The 21107-nt window shown below is 40.4% G+C and overlaps 1 protein-coding gene across 5 annotated transcripts in view; it reads left to right on the top strand.

The window, feature by feature from the left end:
• The window catches only part of LOC109467720 (fibrillin-2-like), a 162390-nt gene that overhangs the window by 20871 nt on the left and 120412 nt on the right, over window positions 1-21107 (top strand). For all 5 annotated transcript variants that reach the window (XM_019765768.1, XM_019765767.1, XM_019765766.1 and 2 more), the window contains exons 3-6: window positions 973-1055; window positions 4011-4103; window positions 16053-16175; window positions 18707-18802. In XM_019765768.1, the coding sequence (XP_019621327.1) occupies window positions 973-1055; window positions 4011-4103; window positions 16053-16175; window positions 18707-18802 (395 nt within the window). The remainder of the gene's footprint in view (window positions 1-972; window positions 1056-4010; window positions 4104-16052; window positions 16176-18706; window positions 18803-21107) is intronic.

Raw genomic sequence — 21107 nt, forward strand, 5'->3', positions numbered from 1 at the left:
CCAAGTTATGGCATATTTATGTTCTCTGCTTCTAGGAAAATATTAATAAGAACTTTTTCAGAAATGAAGCAGAAACCAGCCATGAACGGATTCACAAAAATGAACGACTTTACAACAGTTCCAAAAGAAAACAAAAGAGCCATAGCCTTCGAGAAGATTCTGATGTTCCAGAGATGCAGTTTTTGAGTGTGTTTCTTGAAACAGAGATCTCCTCTCCACGCGTTTATCAACTCGATCACCAACCTACGTGACGGCGAGAGTCGTTGGAATATCAGATATTTATGACATGAACAGATTTCAAATTGTACTTTTCGTAGCCCAATATATAAACCATAAACACCCGGATACATTTGATGATTTTTTTAATTTTCGTTCTCAGATTCACAACTATCAAACTCGCAAACGTTCCGATTTTCATATCCCCCTAGTAAAAGCTTCCCTTGCCCAAATGTCGGTTAGGTACAAAGGTGTCACCTTATGGAATGAACTAACTCCAGCCTTAAAGAATCCTACCTTGTCTCTTCTCTCATTCAAACAAGCTTTGAAAAACCATCTGATAAACGAACCTAGCTCCCTGTAGTAGTTTCATTTAGTGTTTTTCTCTTATTTTAACTCATACCAATTATTTTCATTATCATTATTGCACTGTATTTATAACTTATATTATCTTATTTCATTGTCATTAATTTGTACCGTACATTATTTGATTATCCTTATTGTATTATTTCCATTTTCTATTGTATTATTTCCATTTATTGATTATATTTAATTTTGTATAGTTTAGAGGAGGAGGGCCTTGTTCCATGCTTCTGCCCTCCTTCTGCACCTGTTTTATCCTTGTTTTGTATTATTATTGTCTATTTTGTTTATGTGCAAACTAATAAAATAAAAAAAATCAAATCAATATCAGGAAAATGGTGAATTGTATTAAAGTGTTCGGTTTGCTGACGTTCTTGTCTTATTATTCTGCAGTCCGAATGTGTGCGGCTCGCGGTTCCAGTCGTACTGCTGCCCCGGCTGGAGAACGCTGCCCAGCGGGAACCAGTGCATAGTCCGTGAGTATCCATCCGCCTTCTCTCAGTGCATCTCTAGATCTCTAGTCACATGCATGCAATCGTTTGTTTAACAGTACGGGCTTACACAGTTTCTGGATAGTAACCTGGATAGTAGCCTCTACCAGGCTTCGGGAGGCGACTAGAAAGAATAAAAAATTGGCCAAAATAGAGAGATAACACGTTACGTAAAATTCCACAGGAGTTGGTCCTGTAGAGACTACAGTTTGTCGGCCAATTTCTACTCTTTCCAGTCGCCTCCCGAAGCTTGCTAGAGGCTAACTGGATACTGATAGTGTGTGGTTAGTGTTTTGTATTCTCCCTGAATGCCTCGTCAACGTATGTTGACCCTCGCAAGCAGTCGTAATACAGTCCGAATTCACCTAGACATAATTTGACATGAACGTTATCCTCAAAATGTTGTAGACAAAAGTAGCAAAATGTTGACACTTGATAGTTAGGAAACACTGTGTACATGTACCTTAGGCCACACCAATCTAATTTGTTGGTTCTCGGATTTTTTCAGAAAAAATATGAAGCGACAGGGCGAAAAAAAATAAAACAGGTCTAGCCATCCTATTATAGCCCCAAATGCTTTGATAGGAGCCATGAAGTCAACACAAAAGGCTGGGTTAAAATTTAAACAATGAATTTTGAACTTTTAATCAAACCACTGCATTGACAGATGGAAAAATTGTAGGAACTAGGAAGAAAAGGACCATCCTCAACTGTTGGGGGCAAAATATGAGTATTTTTCAGTTGATGCTGAACCAGAATTTTTTTTTTTTTTTGCAAATCAGAAAAAATTGAAGAGGCGAATCCGAGAACCAACAAATTAAATTGGTGTGGCCTAAATTTGATGGTACCTTGATTTGAAGTGTTTTATAAAGTTAGATAATACAGACAAAAATGTGATTAGTAGTTGCCCTTATATGAATTACGTTTTTAAAACAAATCCCATTGTTCCTTTCTGGTATGTCTGGCTGGTGAGAAGGACTCGCCGTTGCTAAACATGTCGACTAGAAATCACTTCAATATGTAGAGGAAGCGAGATAGGCTCACATTTCGGATGGCGTGCTAAACCAGTGCCAGCCACTTCCGATCGAAAACATAGCAGGCGATTTTGAGTGCGCCCGAGCCGCGCTCCCAGACGGCAACCCAGTTGTCGGAGTTCATTATGTTTGGTCTGTACCCTCGCCCCCTCACCAACATTCTACCGCAGAGACATTTCAGGTATTCTGTCCGCAATCGGCATAGTGGGAACGTGTTATATCTCCCCACAGCTGGTGGTATAAAAGCGTAGGATGAACTTTCCATTTTGGTTTTCCGTTTTGTCCCGCTCGAAAGAAAACATTTACGTTGGTGTCAGCTACAGATATATCTTTGAGGTTGACTTGGCGGGTGATACAACGCGGGACAGGCTAATAGTGTGAGGCTCAAAAAGGATCAAAACAGCATCATTCACATGATGTGTACATTGTGTTTTTTGTTATTTGTTTAGGATCCCCATTTTTATAAATTCCATACTATTCTTTCTGGAGTCCGAAGTGAATCGCCAACTTTCAGATAGTAATGTTTAATTCATTTTAATTCATTCAAACTTTATTCATGAACTTGGCAGTCCTTAGAATTAGACTGAATTGCGTTGATTGTACAATTTTGCCAATTATAAAAACACAGTACTGTTAATAGGCAACATATCATCAGTTAAAAGATATTGCATTACATAATCGATTAATTAAAATATGGTAAATATAGTAAAAAAAACATGGACGGCGTAATGTTTGGGCCACCGGGGCATGCCCCTAATCTTTTTCGAAAGGTGTGGTGGGTTCTTTTAAGATTGGTGGTGAGGGTGGGGTGGGGGGCTCTCCCCAAATACGGGACTTCTATTTAACGTCCTATCCAACTTCACAATTGAACTAGAGTTCCACGATCTCATACCTTCGCCAAATGATGTTAGCTTTTATGAATAACTTATATACAATGTATTAATCCCCCTGATTATGCAAATAGGATCCGCAATTGCATGAATTATATCTGTTGATCATAATCTCCACCAACAGTCTTATTTTAACAAAGAATGCCATTATAGCATTTCCTCATATATTATGCAAATGAGGTGCTTATTTGAATAAGTTATGTTAAATTATGTTCACCTTCACTAAACTTCAAACACCCCAAGTATAAAATTCCAGACAGTTACCACTATGCAATTATAACATTTTCTCATTAATTATGCAAATTAAGTCTTCATTTGCATAATCGATATCTGCCTGTGTTTCTCTCGTTGTTAATATCATATGTCGCAAGCTTGAACTTCCTATCATGGAATGCAGCTGATTAATAGAATTTCCTCATTCATTATGCAAATTACATCCATATTTGCATAATTGTAATATCATTATGTCAAGCATTACTCAAGCTACCTACATACCAAAAATCATGATGATCCATCCATCGGTTCTTGAGTTATCCTCCTTTAAACATTTGTCCTTTAAACCCCCCTGCAGTTCTAAAGCAAGCAACTAGGGGGCCAAAACCGGAAGTTCAGCTGCAGTACCATGACAAGCCGCCAGGGGGCCCAAAATCTAATCAGTTCGAGCTCTCATCAAGACCTACCCACCTACCAAATATCAAGATAATCCATCTAAGCTTTCTCGAGTTATGCTGTTGACACACAGACACACAGACAGACACACGGACACGAAAACATAACCTTCTCCAATTCTTGGCGAAGGTAATAAACTGATAGAGGTGCTCGTACGAAACGTTGCCGAGCTGTCAGTGAGCGTAGTGACAAATGTTTATTTATACATGACCATCTCTGCGGCCCCGTTTCTTCTCGTGTGGCCATATGAGTCTGACGTTTCCCTTGCACGACCCTTTTCAACTTCGCGCTCCACGTGTTTGTTATGTAACTTAAATCGTCGGATTGCTTTCCGTCTTTCATCTCAGCTATCTGTAAGAACACATGTGGGGAGGGCTACTGTTCCAGACCCAACTCCTGTACCTGTCCTGGCGGCAAGACTGGACCGGCATGTTCAGGAGGTTAGTAGCCTTTATGCACATGAAAATCATATTTTTATTTCAGTTACTTGTACCAAAGTGCTATATTATAACTTTAAAGATTTGGGGGCAATAAAATGTGATGACGTCATCCATATGGTCCAAAAATCATATTCATAACCCTTTTGTACCCAGGTATCAATATTCAGTACAACTAAAGTTCTTTCTAAATTTCTTAGTGAGAAAACGATGGAAAGTTAAAATGCCTAATTAGCCAGGGAGGACACCTTAAGGGGCATTAGGCTACAGCAAGTAATTTTTATGGATGACATCGGCGCGCGCATTAATTTCGCCTGATTTGAAAAAAAACAGAATTTTCTTGCCATCTGACAGTGGTTAACATGCCCGAAATGTGGAAAGATGCCTGTTGCCATGCCGGAAGGTGGATGGCAGATAGCTATGAAGAGAGGAGACAAGAAAAGGCTCTGATTTAATGTTTTATTTCTTACTTTGATGCAGTGATATGTGATGCTGGCTGTGTATATGTGATGTTCCCACTGAATCAAAATCATTTGTACAATGATTGAGTCAAAATTTTAAATTGTAAGAACCTTGTTTTTTTCGGCCCGCCTTGTTTTTTTCGCCCGCTCGTATTAGATTTGGAGTCTGCGGAGGATGTCATCCATAACATTTACTTGCTGTGGCCTTATGTAACATTTCGCACCAAAAAATAGAAATCTTCTTGTGATAGTAATTTACTTCAACGTTTCAACATATTTGTGCAATTATCTCACAACTCTGACATTTATAGTTGGCGCTAAAACTACCAGAATGTAAACAAACATGGCTGACAGCAGCTTTTAAACACACACGTAAGGCGACGTCATTTTTTTTCACTTCCAAGTCCTGAATGGTACTTATTTACATTGTGGTAGGGATGATTTCAACCAGAAAATATACTTTTTGTATCGTCCTTATGTTACATAATGCAGCTTTAATCCATGGAATATCAAAGCTAAATGTGGCGTCCAATGTTTGTTTTCTTCTCGCTATTTAAGTAAGCTCGAGGACCTACATAATAACCTGACCTACAGAACGTTCTAGACTCAAAGATGTGTGTGTTAACTTTATCATGATTGGCAGAGGCCATTTCCTGTAGGTTAATGCGACTTCTTACTTTCCTTTGGGCCCCCATTCACCAATTTCACACTTCCCATAATGCCTAGTAAAAGTCACGGATATGACGTAGATCACCCCCCTCCCCCTTCCTCGATGTAATATTTCCAACAAGTTCTATCGACAAACAGGTCAACTATTGTTTTGAATTATTTCTCTTGTATAAAGCGCATGCCATAATTGCATTTTTGTTGGAATTAGAGAAAATGACGTACTTTCTATCGTTCTAATATACGCATGGAGGTCCTCCATGATATACGTAATGCGACCGTGCGACTAGGAGAGTCTTCGGTAGAAGGTAGAACGATAGAAGGTACGTCATTTTCTCTAATTCCAACAAAAATGCAATTGTGGCATGCGCTTTATACTAGATAAGTAATTCAAAACAATATTGTTGACCAGTTTTTCAATAGAACTTGTTGGAAATATTACATCGAGGAAGAGGGAGGGGGTTGGCCTTACGTCATATCCGTGACCTTTACTAGGCATTATGGGAAGTGTGAAATTGGTGAATAACATCGCCGAGGTGACGGCGCTCATGGCGCTCATGGCGCCCTCATCGTGACCTTGGCGCTCTCTCCGCGCTCTGGCCAATTTCAGGTCGCCGTGAGAGCACCGTGGGAGAATTGGGGTATTAAGTAGGACGTTTTTAGCCTCTCCGTGTCAACCCAGGAGAACTCTAGGATAGCTATGATCTTTGGCCTCACATGGCAAAAAAATTCGTACCTTGAATACCTCGCCCCAAGGCTTGAAAGTCAAGGGCGTCTGGAAATGACCTCCTTTACATTGTCTTGGGCATTCGTTCAAAACTATAGTGTGGAGTACATTCCAACGAATGGAAATTGGTTCTCTTTTCTATCGATACATCAGTGTTCTCTCATTGCTTGGTGAGGAGAAGCTATGTCTTCTCCAAGTACGAGACCTTTGCCCTAAGGCCACAGCAAGTAAATTTTATGGATGACATCCTCTGCAGACTCCAAATCTAATGCGAGCGGGCGAAAAAAAAACAAGGCGGGCCAAAAAAACAAGGTTCCTACATTATAAAATTTTGACTCAATCATTGTACGAATGGCTTTTATTCGGTGGGAACATCACATATACACAGCCATCATCACATATCAGTAAGAGACAAAACATTAAATCAGAGCCTTTTCTTGTCTCCTCTCGTCATAGTTATCTGCCATCCACCTTCAGGCATGGCAACAGACATCTTGGCCCATTTTCGGCATGTTGACCACTGTCAGAAGGCAACAAAACTTTTTTCCCCCAAAATCAGGCAAAAATTAATGCGCGCGTCGATGTCATCCATAAAAATTACTTGCTGTGGCCTAATCATTTCTTTATTTACAACATCACAATCCAAACCCCGATGCTTCCAAACTCAATAAATGATATAGTTGCCGTTTCGGAATGACCTAGCTGATACAGGGTCATCGTTACTATTTTGTATGAAAAGCTAGGCATGCAGAGCTGAAACGTCTGGTGCCAGTGCTCAATGAGCGAGAACTTTCGTCAAATGGAGTGCTGCCAACATGTTATATAATACATCATTAGGAAATACTTAGGATCTGGGGATTGTGTGACACGTGTGTTACGTCTATTTTCTTATCGCGAGAAAAAAGAAGTGAAGTGGGTCACCCTCGTTCAGTACTACTAGCTTCCAGCAGTTATCTCAGACAGTAGATAAATCGTAACGTGCCCGTCAAGTGTACCGTAACATTTACGTGATGGACATCATTAGTTCCAGCTGATGACTGCCCTGTGGCAGCTGTGAGGCCTGTCCATCATATCGTCTACCAAAAGACTGTTATTTTACATATAAAAAAAAACCTATTGAATTAGTTACGTCCTACTGTTACTTAGGTATTGTTGTAAACTCTGCCGGCACTTTTAAGGCAAACCACAAACACCTTTACAGAAAGGGTCTAAAAGCTTTGTTCGGAATCAACCAATCAATAGAAAAAGCCGATGCACCCATTTCTATTAGAAACAAACTATTTGACACGTGCGTCAAACCCATTATCCTCTAAGGCTCTGAAATTTGGGGTGCGTTCAAAAATTCTCATTCCTGTCCGATCGAATCAATTCACTTGAAATTTTGTAAACAATCTCTACGTGTTCCGAGATCATCTTGTAGCATAGCAGCAAGAGCGGAATTAGGGAGATACCCCATGCGAGTGGAGGCCTCCCTGAACGCAATTAGATATTTTCTCAGACTTTGCCATAACGTGCCAGCAGACAGCTTTCAAGCAGACGCTTTCTCCTGCCAACTGGATTTAGAGAAATCTGGAGTTAAATGTTGGGCGACAGGAGTGCGTAAGTCCTTAGAAGAGTGCGGGTTTGCTTCCCTATGGCATTTTCAAACTTTACATACTACAAATACTTTCCAAATTGTTAATTCTATTGGCCAACGGTTAAAAGACATATATTTCCAAACTTTTCTAAAAGAAATGCACAATGACAACAAAGGTGGAGCTGCCAAAAATAAATTAAGATCGTATAGACTGTTTAAAACTACATACAATGAAGAAAAATACCTACATAATGAAAATGTAAAAATCAGAAATGCAGTCACAAGATTAAGGATAAGCAGTCACAAACTACAAATTGAAACTGGAAGACATACCCGCACCCCTCTGGAACAAAGGTTATGTAAATGTTGTAATCTGAATAGAATAGAGGACGAATGTCACTTTGTTATAGAATGTAGATTATATAGTAAAGAGAGAAGTGATCTGTATAGGCTTGTACAAAACCTATTTCCTTATTTCATACACTTGAGCACTGTAGAAAAATTCATATTCCTGATGCGACTTGACAAGCCTTCCATCGATAAACATATCTGTTCATTTATCTCTACCATAACTGAAAAGCGAGAAGTCGAATTTATGTAATGATAGTTAGTTTTATTTTGTATATATTTCTCCATTATGTTTTGTTTTGACCTGTACTTAGCCCAGTGTGGCAAAAATGTGCAATAAAGGTCGTCATTCATTCATAGGACTGGGCTGTGCTAGCCTCCTTCGCAGACTTGTGGGCGGCGGCGTTACGTTTTTTTCGGGGAAGGACGGTTTTGCCACCTTGGGAGGCGGAGGAGAGATTTTATCACCGGCCAATTTTTGGGCATGCCGGCAAAAACCTAGCCTCTTGTACAGGCTCCGGGCGGATGGGAATTTTGATACAGCAATAGCCGGCCTAGCCGCCTAGAGAAGGTGGGCGAAATGCAACCTTCTCTCGGTGGCTGGTTGTAGGATGGCCTGCTATCTAAAAGAACGCGTTATCAATTCTACAAAACGCTGTATCAAAATTCCCGCCCGCCCGGAGCCTACACAGGAGGCTAGCAAAAACCGCTGCTCCCCTGCATAAGTCGCCTCGCTTCCCGAAAAAAAATTACGCCGCCGACCCACAAGTCTGCGACTCGGTAGGCTAGGGCTGCGAATGGGCTGGGCTTACCTTTTCACGGGTGATCTGGAGCGAGTCACCCGTGAGCCTTTGGAACACCTTCGGTGGAATGCCCTCTGGTGTGATCGGCTCCACACAACGGGACATGTCAGTCATCTAATCAAATAAGCAACCTGGAAGATTGTGTCCATCATTATTGTTATTTTCTTACTACCCTGCTCTGCTTTATTTTGCTAAAACGCCTTATAGGAAATAATGACAATGACAATGAACTTTATTGCATGTTCACGCCCTACACGGGCCAAATGCACTTAAGTTAAATAACTTGGTAACAAGAATAGAAGAAGCAATTGTTACACTCGTATGCTATTTCTCTATCTATAGGATCTAACTACAGGATCTCATCTCTCTTTTTGAAACATGTATGAACAAATTTACATAGTTTTTCAATTATATCATAGCGCTTGGATGTCATCATATGTTTGAACAATTCCATTTTCGGCAAGTATGCAAATTTCTTTTCTAACTGTAAGGAGCTAGTAAAAGATTTCCGGATGTAGATAATATAGATAGGCCTTCATGGTGATTTTTTGAATTGATCATGTACTCTCCAAAAAAGTTGGCAAGTATCCCACCTCTGCTGTGCTATCCAGTATCAGTTGTCTACACTCGGTCTCCACGGAACTCTGCATGCTGGAAACAAAGATTCCCAGAAATCCCAAGTACTTCCTTTTCTGAAAGCAGGGCACAATCAACTGATACAGCAGACAGATGTATTTACACACGAGAGGTCACCGGAGGTTAGTCCCGCCAGGAATCCTGTCTCCTCCTCGGTCACGGTTGGTAGGGCCTGTACTCTTCTCTCCCTGCGAACTACACTGTTGACCTGTCTCAAGTTTAAATTAGCCTCTTCTCCGCAGTGTATCCAGGAGATTATCAACTGACACTGTGGAAGTTCGTACAAAAATAAACACCGATGCCAGGATTTTGAGGGGGGGGGGGTTCTTCCCACTGCTTGAAGGGACCTCGAGCGCCGTAGAGGAGAGCGCCGAATGCGCGAGGTTCGTAGGGGGGTCCGGGGCATGCTCCCCCGGAAAATTTTGACAAATGAACCTCTCTAAAATGGCATTTCGTGCATTTTTGAGAGGATTTCCAAGAAAAAAATCAGAGATAAATTTTTATTCAATGACAAAGGGAGCAGTTGTTCTACGATTCCAGTCCATCTTTTCAAGAAAAATCTTGGACCTTTACATAAAAAGTGGACCTTTGAGCCTTGTGGGGGGGTTCTTCCGAACACCCCGAACACCCCTGGCTACGGGCATGAAAAATAAACACCTATGCGGTAAGTCCTCTGACTGGAGGTATTTACGCGTCTTCAGCTGAAGTCGTCCAGAAGTCGTGAATAATACCATCACCGGACTGCCTGACCTCTTTCTGTCCACGTTTACTAAAATATAGAACCACCGTGCACGATCAAAGGCACCATGGGCAGCGCCCCGCCGTGCACCCGGGGCACTGACCCAGACGGGCTTCCTTGTCCCAGCTAATTCTGTCGTCTCTAAGTCAAGTGCATTGAGCTGTAATTTCTTTGCCAACTGATATAAGGCCACACCAAGTAAATTTTATGGATGGCGTCCTTTGGAGACCCTATATATAATGCGAGAGGGACGAAAAAAAACAAGAAAGGCCCTAAAAAACAAGATGCCTAGATTAGAAATATACTAAGAGACGACAAATGTTAGGACACAAATTGAATGAGGTGACACAGTGAAACAAGCAAGAAGTCTTTTATTCATCATCAAAACAGCAATCAATCAGGTGGAACAGCAGTTGTCGTCCTGTCCTGTTTCTTTCACATTTTTGCAGGCCTGCAGAAACAAAGCAAGCATGTGCTCTTTACCCATTTCGCGTTACGGGTTTCACGTCAATCTAACGATTTGTGGCACTGTCGTGACTCTTTGGTCATAGTTACAGTAAGCGGAATTTCTTGTTTTTGTTTCTAGGAATAGGCCAAAATCAATGCGCGCGTGGACGTCATCCATAAAATTTACTTGGTGTGGCCTAAGCAAGCAAAAACAACAGCAAGAACTTCTACCTAGTGTAACCCAGCACCAAGAGACCACGTCTAGCGAGATAATAGACGTTAAACAAGGACAACAGCAACTTTGCCATGTTGTAATTGGCGTCCGTAACAGAACAGTGACAAAAAAGACAGATGGAAGAGAGTGAATTTATTTAGATTCTGAAAAGAACAAATTTGATTTGGGTTGATTCTAAACGTTGAGGTTAATTCATGCATCCAACATATATTCTTGAAAGATGTATCAAAGGAAGCGATAATATTAGACGATTATGTTAAGTTATATCAGTTGGTTTTTTTGCCACATCCAAAGGTGTTCCCAACATGTCTGAATGTCTGCATCTAATAATTGAAGATAATGATTTCGCATATGAACGTTCTTGGACAAGAATGATACAAACAATACAACACTCGTTTTTATAATTATACACCCGTCTGTTGAGCATCCGTCACTTGACCTCTTGTATGCCATTTGCTGGAAGTAATTTATCCATACATAACTGTTGACCTGCGTTTCTAACTGCCATGATGCCATCGTTAACAAAAATGTTTGGTTGTTTTCGTTTTGTCTCGCTGCTTCGGGGCCGCGAGAAAGGTAAACAAAGTAACATTTGCAAAGCAAATGCATACTGTTTACCTTCGCATATGGTCTGCTCTGTTAATTCTTACTCAAATACTTTCATATATATGGTCAGACAGCAGTATAAATCCCTCCTGCTATAAAATTGCAACATCATTATGCAACACACCCAACACCAGTTACCATGGTCAGAGACATCAACAAACAGGTCATTGGCCAGGTCAGAGGTCAGTGTTTGGAACGGAAGAAGAGGAAACGTAGCAATGTGTTTCCCTTCGCTTAGGCCACACCGATTTAATTTTATGGATGACATCCTCTGAAGACCCCAAAACTAGTGCGCGCGGGCGAATAAAAAAAATTCCGGCCAAAAATAAAGATGCTACTAAACCACAGGAATACAAAGCTGGTATTTTGAATTTGCGGCAGTACATAGTGACGTATACGACAAGCCGGCACATGCTGGCTTTTTGCGGAATTTATGAATCGGCACTGTGCGTATGTACTGAGATCTTGCCGTCGTGGAGCTTCGGCAGCCTGGGTGCCGTCCTCCAGATTTACCACTGGCTCCGTAATGTCGCTAACTACCATGGAGCCAGGCCAGAGCCTAGGAGGATGTGATTTTTTAGAACAGGTGCAAATCAATGCGCGCGCGGATGTCATCCATAAAATTAAGTCGGTGTGGCCTTATGACGGTTGAAGAGGAGACAGATGAGGAGCATTTCCAAACTGGACGGACGTCCTACCCCACTGTAGACTCTATTGTACTCTGTAAAAAAAATTGTTAAGTGGGACTGACCCCAGCAACAGTCCATGAGAAGATGACACCTGGAATCTGGCATAGTTGCCAACATTAGCTTTATCTCATCTTGGGGGGAGTATTGTGGATTTCACTAGTCACTATATAACTCATCCAAAGCTACAATCCGTGTCTCAATATGGTACCCTCTATGTAGTTTGATATAAAATATCTGTAGTATCGTTCAGATCGATTCAACTACAGTGCAGACAGACTATTCCGGGAACTATAGAAGAAACGAAATGTTGAAACTTTGAAACTTTATTTTCAATACAAACATAGCAGACAAAAGTCTGAATTGCGTTAGTATTTACACACCATTGAGCTCGTTTTATATTATAATACACAAAATGTTATTTCTCAATCAACGAACGTTCTTGAGTGTCTCACTGTGTAAAAGTGAGAATAATTAAGACAACTCGGCTCTAGACCACGACTTTAATGATGTTTAGGTGTCCTAGTACAAGTCAACTGTTTGAGAACTTCTTTCCGGTCCTTTTCTGAGATAGACGCCGAAAATATCTGTGTGGTCCCACGTGGTAGTGCCGTATTAGGAAGGTCACAATTAGTGAATTATATAAAAGCAACGCGATTGCAAGGAAACAGCAAAACGATACCTACAAAAACCTTTTAATGAATAAGTGAATGAAGACCTTTATTGTGCATTTTTTGCCCCACTGGGCTAAAGCACGAGTCACATTTTAACAGCCGTATACAATGTATACAGATGTATATATAAACGTCTAGTATACATACGTACTTTCGACTTCCTCTCGCTTCTTGCGTATACATGTAGGTGGATGTATGATTAGGTAGAATTGTTTTATCGAAGGCTGCAGGGAATATGAACTTCTCTGTACTATTCAAATACCCAAATTGGGAAAATTTAAAACATAATAGAGAATATGCTTCTCTCGCTATCATTTATTTATTTATTTATTTATTGATCTTAAAAAAACAGTTGGGTGGTACCTTCAGTCTCTGAAAGACTGATTTCCAAGGTAGCCCAACAGAACATACACATTGGACAACATGGAATACAATAAAAATTAAACAAAATAAAACAGATTAATCAAATGATCAAACGTAGCATACAAAGGAGAATCTAAAGTAAAATGTACCTTGTCTTCTTTTTTTGCCCAAACTGCAATATTGGCAGATTCTTTTTCAGCCTTCTTTATCAGAACTGATCATGTCCGACGCATCAGCGTTTTCGCAATCTGACATTTCCATAAGACTCCTGCTAAAGTCGATATCACGTCAGACTTGGCTGATAGATGACCTCCGTAATGGCCAATTTGTTGGATCAACTGGACGTGTTGATCTTTGTCAGCTGACGGCCCGTTCTATTTAAAACTGGCACGGCCCAGCTGTGTAGGAGAATTTGAGCAGTGTACTTCACCGATGTCTAACCTTCATCGACGTACTTCACCGTATATTTCAGGGCAGTAAAACTGGATTTTCAAAGTCAAATTTCAGGTCATTCTTTTAATGTTACAGTAGTAAGTTGAATAACACTATCCCGGGTAAAGGTTGCTAGTTTTGTATCGTAGGATTTTTCTAGCTATTTTTGGCGCCACTAAAAAAATAAAGGGACTCTTCGCGTACTTGTTTCTGGGCTATTTCAAACACTTCAAAGTGTGAAACGATGACCACCAAAATGAGCTATCAAATGGCTATCAGACAGATTTCCTCATCCAGAACATTTTTGTTTTGTTTTGCTTCCCCGAAATTGACTGGATGACAGTAAGCTTCACTGTTCTTGAATGTTGTAAAGAAAAGCTGTCGGTTATCATTGGTTAGCTTAAAATTAACTCAATAGTGCTTTAGTGACATTCATGGCCGCCTTGCTACCAGACTATTAAGCTTCGGTCACAACCCGCCGTACGTGCTTCTGCGTGCTGTCTACGTGCAAAAACGTGGGCAAACGCAGGGCATCCGTGCGTGGTGAGTACTGCCTCCGTACGGAATCCTACGGATTTGGGAGCACGCAGACACGCCATAGAACTTTAAGTGCATGTAAAACTTTTTCTGCGTGCGGTCTGCGGATTCACCACCCGTGCGTGCGAGTACGAGCGACACGCGTGCTCCGTACTTACCGCACGAAAGACGCACGTGTGAGTACGGCCTCCTTACGGTAAAGTTGCAATCGCACAGAGATCGTACGTTGTAAGCACGTACAACTCACCACTTGCGCAACGTACGATGCACGCAACCGCTCACGGCCAGACGTGGCGTGCAGACCACACTCTTACACCTTGCGAAACCGTGTGAGTGACGTGCGTCGATGCCACTCCTCCCCCACGTTTTCAGAAAAAAACGTAGCAGACGTAGCCTGCCAAAAAACGTACGGACAAAAAGTACGTACGGCGGGTTGTGACCGAGGCTTTACGGCTAAACTCCGGCCGAGAGGAGAGAAAACAGACTACTATTAATCAGTCGGAGCCTGGTTCAAACCCCGGTGAACGCCTGTCAGAAAGAGAAAAATGCCGCGAGTTGTTCCAGAAGACTGTGTTTTCTCAAGACCCAGTGTTTACATCCAGACGTAAACGGAGCCTTGGAGAAAACTAATGTAGCTTGTATGTTTTTGACAGATATCAATCAAACTGTTTCAGATGGCTCCTATACGAATACTACCTGTACTTAGAATGGATTTGATAAAATTTAGGATGAATGTCATGTTATTGTTGACTGCACATTGTATAGAAATTAAATATCCTCTTAACATTGTATTCAAGATAAGTTTCCCAATTTTCGAAATTTAGATAGAACAGAAAAATTCTTATTCATTGTGGAATTAGACAAACCTTGTATTGTTAGCTCCATGTGTTCATACATCTACAACTGCCTTTTAAGAAGCGAGAAGAAGTTGAAATTGTAATAGTGGCGGATTCGGTAGGTAGCAGTAAACATTAGCATGTGACGTAATTTATTCATGACCTAGCTTGTTGTGGCATAAATGTACAATAAAGGTCTTTCATTCATTTAGTAATGTTACAACCCACACGAAAAATACAAATCTCGCTGAGATGTTTGTAGGTGCAAATACCATTATTCTAACATTTTTACAGAAAACACCAATGATTTTTAATGCATGGTTTGAACCACTATTGGTACCATTGTAGCCTAGATGATGCTATGTTTGCATTGACATTATTTCGCTTCGTATGCATCAATAAATATCGCTCAGTCCTGACATTCGCTTCCAAAAAGCAATAAAATCATCAAAATCCATTGCAAGCAAGCTTTGCATTAAGGATTTGCTACATTGACAACATGCCAAAGCCATCATGCAACAAACAAACAAACAAACAATAAACAAACAAGCAAACAAGCATGATTATCTGAAATTGTAAAATTTGTCACTTTTCCTGCTTTCAGTTGGAGAAGGGTGGAGTATCACGTCGGTTTGTACATTGCGGTGTTTAAATGGTGCCACATGTTTTGGAAACCGTTGCCGATGTCCCTCTGGCTTTACCGGGGCTCACTGTGGACAACGTAAGTTGTTGGACCTTTCCCGAGTGGCATCACAGCTCGAGGGAGGTCACACACACTTACTTGTATTAGGCCACACCAAATTGATTTCTTGGTTATCGGATTTTTATCAGAAAAGATACGAAACTGATAGAGGGAAAAACTGTAACAACTCTGAAGAGAAAGGACTTCCTTTAATTGTTGGACCCAAAATATGAGCATTTTGGACTTGATAAACAGTCTGATTTTTTTTTGCAATTCAGAAAAAAATGAATCCGTGAACCAACAAAATGATCTGGTCTGGCCTTACATAGAGGACAGAAACACATGTCAGTGGTCTGTAGTTATATCTGGGTGGGAAGTACCGGTACTACACCTGTGCCGCTGCGGAAGAAGAGACCTTGTGGACAGCGTAAGTTGTCACAAGTCACTGCCCATATTCCTTACAGTGAGGAAGATATCGTGCACTTCCTTCCAATACAGGTGGATCAGGTATTGGTGGTGTTGGTATAGGCTTTTGCACCAGAAGATGCTTTAACGGTGGGACCTGTGGTGGATCCAAGTGTAGCTGTCCAGGAGGATTCGTCGGGCCTCACTGTGGACAGCGTAAGTACTAGGACGCTCTACAATATTTTTGGCCAAATAAAGCATGTACATTTTGTAGCATGATATGGACAGCAACAGTGTGGGCTATGTAATGCTAGGGTCACATTTCCAAGGTGGGTGCAGTTTGCGGGAACGAAAAGTATGATATAAAAGACAGCAAAACACACAACACGTTTAAATTAAAAGGTAATCATAACTAGAAAGGCCGACATCTGCTTTGGAACAAATTCAGCATGACTTCACCACATTTCACGGCAGGGAAAGAAGGAGAAATACAAGGTTGAACAATGCTTTACATTGATATAACTATAGTATGAAGTGACAACAGTTGGATCGCTATCCCTTACATTATTGGTTGGGACTTTTAATTGCATAATATTAATGCAAACTGTTGATTTTCAAGATAAAAAGAAGCGTTTTATAATATGCCCCGCATTCCAATGGTGGAGCAAGAAAGCTTGACATACCCACCAAAACACTTGAATAAAGTTCATACTGTCAATATGGCATGGCTTTGTACAGGTGTTCATTGAGTTAACCCAATCAAATATCGAACAGCCAATCAGCAAGGAGAATAGAGGAAAGCTGCATGCCTATTGGTTACCTGGTATACATGCCATTCTGATGACTCATGCCCAAATGGTAACACACTGCTATAGTACATTTTCTATAACACAGCCAAAAAGCTCAAATAAAACCATTCTAAAAGCCTGTGTCACGAAAATGAAAAAAACCCTACCTTGGAATTGTGAATGCATTAGAGTGCTTGTACGAGTACGCAATGTCTATCACCCACATGCAAACATGCTAGTGACAAGTCCGTTTCCAGCCAAAGAAGCTAACTGGAACACGGTAAGGCAACTTTGCTGGCAGTTTTAGATGACTGCAGACCGAGGGAAGTCATGACATCATCATCGGTTGAATAGGCAAGTATTCAAATTGATATAGTCTCGATACGTTGATGAAGATTAGACATCCAGCTAGGTAAATAATATTCTAAGGCAAATCAAACTCTACTACATGTACTGGATAAATTACAGAGATTACGGACGTTTCGAGTGACAACTGACGCGCTTGAGTGACAACTGACTTGTCCAGTTCATTCACATGTGATTAGTGTCCATTTGTTCTCCCAGTTCATTTTAGGGACACTGAAGAAGAGTGATGGGCGTCACTCGAAATGTCCAGAAGTAATCTCCGTATTTAATTCAGTAGTAGCGATTGATTCGTCTTTGAATGAAATAGCTTTCTTTTAATTTCCCTTCTGTCAGCAGTGCTGATGAACACACATTTTTTGTAGTCTCTACTCAGACCTGTTAGGCCACACCAATTTAATTTCTTGGTTAATGGATTTTTCTAGAAAAATAATGGAGCGGGCGGGCTAAAAAATAATGGCCTAGGCATCCTATTATGGCCCAAAATGGTATGATAGGAGCCATGAAGTCAACACACCGGGCTGGTTCAAAATTTAAACAATGAATTTTGAACTTTTAATGATACCATTCCATTGAAAGATGGAATAACTGTAACAACTAGCTTAGGATGAAAAGGACTGTTTTCAACTGTTCAGGGCAAAATATGTCAGCATTTTGCAGTTCATTCTGAATTTTTATTTTTATTTGCAAATCAGAAAAAATGAAGCGGGCGAATCCGTTAACCAAGAAATTAAATTGGTCTGGCCTTACTTTAAGGTTTGGACCAAGCCGAGACACTGCCAAAAATCACAGCTTGAGCAAATTACTCATGTCTGAATCCAGTTCCCCCTAATTACATGGAATCACATCCTCTTAATGATCCTAACTCTACTGTCTACTTTCCAGGGGGCCAAGTATACTGCCAGAAGGTCAAATTGGATAGATTTTTGCTTCAACTTGTTGACATAAATTGTCTGAAACGATTTAGCCGTCACAGTGTTGCTGTATTGTGGCGAAGGGGGTAGAAAGTATGTGCGGAATAATACAAATTGCATTTCTGAAACTGAAAGGCCATGTGGGCACAAAATGTATGTTTACCAAATGAAACTCACAAAAGTAAGGGGATTACTAATAATTGAAACATAAGGTCACACCAATTTGATTTGTTGTGCCTTGGATTTTTTCAGAATAAATATGAAGCGACAGGGTGAAAAAAAAATGAAAACAGCCCTGGACATCCTGTAATAGCCCAAATGTTATGATAGGAGCCATGAAGTCAACATACCAGGAATTACCTACAATGAATTTCAAACTTTCAATCAAACTAGTGCACTGATAGATGGAAAAACTGTAACAACTGTGAAGAGAAGGGAATTCCTTCAACTGTTGTGGCCATATGAGCATTTTGGTGTTGATTCAGAACCTAATTTTTCTTTTCTTTTGCAATTTTGAAAAAAAAATGAAGCGTTGCAATCCAACAACCACTTAATCAAATTGATGTGGCCTAAGCGTAGTTAGAACTGTTCAACGGGTTCACTACCACATTGATGACAGATTTGGAGAGTTTTTTGCGTGACAGACTTGTACTTACTGTTTCCTTTTTTTTCCTCACAACAGCTGTGTGTTCAGAGGGGTGTCTGAATGGTGGGCGATGCGTGGGACCAAACAGGTGTGCCTGCGTGTACGGGTTTTCTGGCCCTAGATGTGAGAAAGGTGGGTGGAATGCCTTTCGTCAATACAATACAATAATAAAGATTTCTTTCTAAGCTTTCCAGACAATATTGAGTTGCATTTTCCAAAAATCAAGGGACCAGAATTTCTGATGATTATTACCTCCATGAAATGTGTCATGGAGGTTATATTTTCAGTTGCGTTTATCTGTCCGTCTGTCTGTTGGTCAACAAGATAACTCAAGAACGCCTGGATGGATTGGTTTCATACTTGGTGTGTTGGTAGGGTGTGATGAAAACTGGAAATGATGAGATTTTTGTCCCCCTAGTGGCTTCCCTTGGTACTGCAGCGCAACTTCCGGTTTTGATATCTCGCGATCTGGACATGCTAGGGTCATGAAATTTTGATGGAAGGTAGCTCTCGTGCTTGGGAAGAAGTCATATGAGTTTGGGCTTGTTCTGGAACTGCAGGGCACTTTCTGGCGAAATGTTTAAAAGCCAATAAGTCCAGACAGGAACAACATATTTTCATTATTTTTGGTGTGTAGGTAGCTGAGAGAGAGATGTACATAATTAAATGTAAATTATGCAAATGAGGACTTAATTTGCATAATTAATGAGGAAATTCTATAATTACAGTGTTTTACATTATACTATGTAACCTATGGCAGGCGGAACTTCAACAGATACTAATTATGCAAATGATGACCTAATTTGCATAATTAATGTGAAAATTCTATGATTTCGTAATGGTGAATGATGAGAATGTCATACTTGGGACATCTGTAAGTTAATCAAAAGTTAACATACATCACGATGCATATATCATGTTAATGCAGAGGTCATTTGAACAATTAAAGAAGAAATTTACATTTACATATCAAGATCATATTTCATGGAGGTATGAGATCTCGGAATTCTTGTTTGCTATAAAACTAAAAGTAGGCCTGGGCTTTTTCATCACTTGTAGTGTAGCCCTGCTTTAGGCGTAACTGCTACATCTGAAGGTATAGTCTTGAAATGTTTCCAACAAAAAATGGCACATTGTATTTTGAAACAGTTGCAGGACATGTTGTTCACTACAAATTTCAAAGTTTAAGGAAAAAAATTACTTTTCAGTTTGAATATGCTTACTTTTTAGATACTTTTGTGCATTCTTAAACCTTGTCCTGTTGCCATTTTTTGCACAATATTTTTTCAATGATTTCATGTCTTAATCAGGTCATAGACCCTTGACTTTCTTTGCACCGCGGTTGGTGTACATGTAGTAATTTCCGCATTCATTGCATTTCGCTGCAGTGTGATGCATTGCACAAAAAATACCCCAAATCATACCTATACAGGGTGCTATATGGATGGTACAGTAATATTATGAAACCCAACAATTGTGGGGCACCACAGGACCAGGGTTTACAGCCTTTTGCATGTTAAGACCACACAGTCAGATGAATTTCCTTCTAGTTTGGCACAATTGTACAACATGCAACACTGATTGTAATTTGGACAGTAAATGGCCATAAAATGAGGACAGAAAGAGGCCCAGTCATTTTTGGGCAGTTAAAGCCTTCGGTAACAAAGGTCAGTGGAAATGTCACACATAAAGATGACAATGATCATCTCTTTTACACTGTGTCCAATCAGAGGCACATGGTAAGAGGGCCTGCAAGCCCTTTTTCGTAAGGCGTAATCAGGCCGTTTTAGACTTCGTAATTCGTAGGCAGCCTCCGCAAAAATCAACGTAATTCGTAATTGGACATTAGCCGCAAATCGTAAAGTCGTAATCAGCTCTGAGACTTTAACGTAATTCGTAATAGGTGGTGAAAATTTTGCGTAATTCGTAATCACTACTCCCCCTTGCAGGCCCTCATGAGTCATGGTAAGCCAGTTGTACTTGGGGGGGGGGGGATTTGCAATTCAATGGCACCTGGCTTCCACTTCTAATTAGTCCTCAACTTTCTGAGCACTTCTTTCAAATCATCATTTGGTGCATCAGTGCATCCTTATACATCTGTTCTTCAATTTTTCCCTTTTCCGTATTTTTACAAGAGATTGTTGCTTAAAAAAACTTAGACATATTTCTGTTCTTGGGAAGGAATGAGAACAGTAAGTGATTGTTCCTGAAGGAAACTGACACCCCACAGAGGAAAAGCACCATTTTCATGTAGCTGACTGACATGGTCCACTATTTGTGTGATCTGTGACTTGTAAGGCATCAGTTATTGGAGGAGAGAAGCTTACAGTGTCAAATTGGCTCTGTTTCTAGTTTCAGAAGAAAGCATAGCTGCACCAACAGTTTGGTTTAAGTAGACTGATTTGTCTCTTGACACCATCATTCAGTGTCAACAGTT

Source organism: Branchiostoma belcheri, unplaced genomic scaffold (assembly GCF_001625305.1).
Source record: "Branchiostoma belcheri isolate BF01 breed outbred unplaced genomic scaffold, Haploidv18h27 scaffold189, whole genome shotgun sequence".
In the NCBI taxonomy this organism is placed as follows: Eukaryota; Metazoa; Chordata; class Leptocardii; order Amphioxiformes; family Branchiostomatidae; genus Branchiostoma; species Branchiostoma belcheri.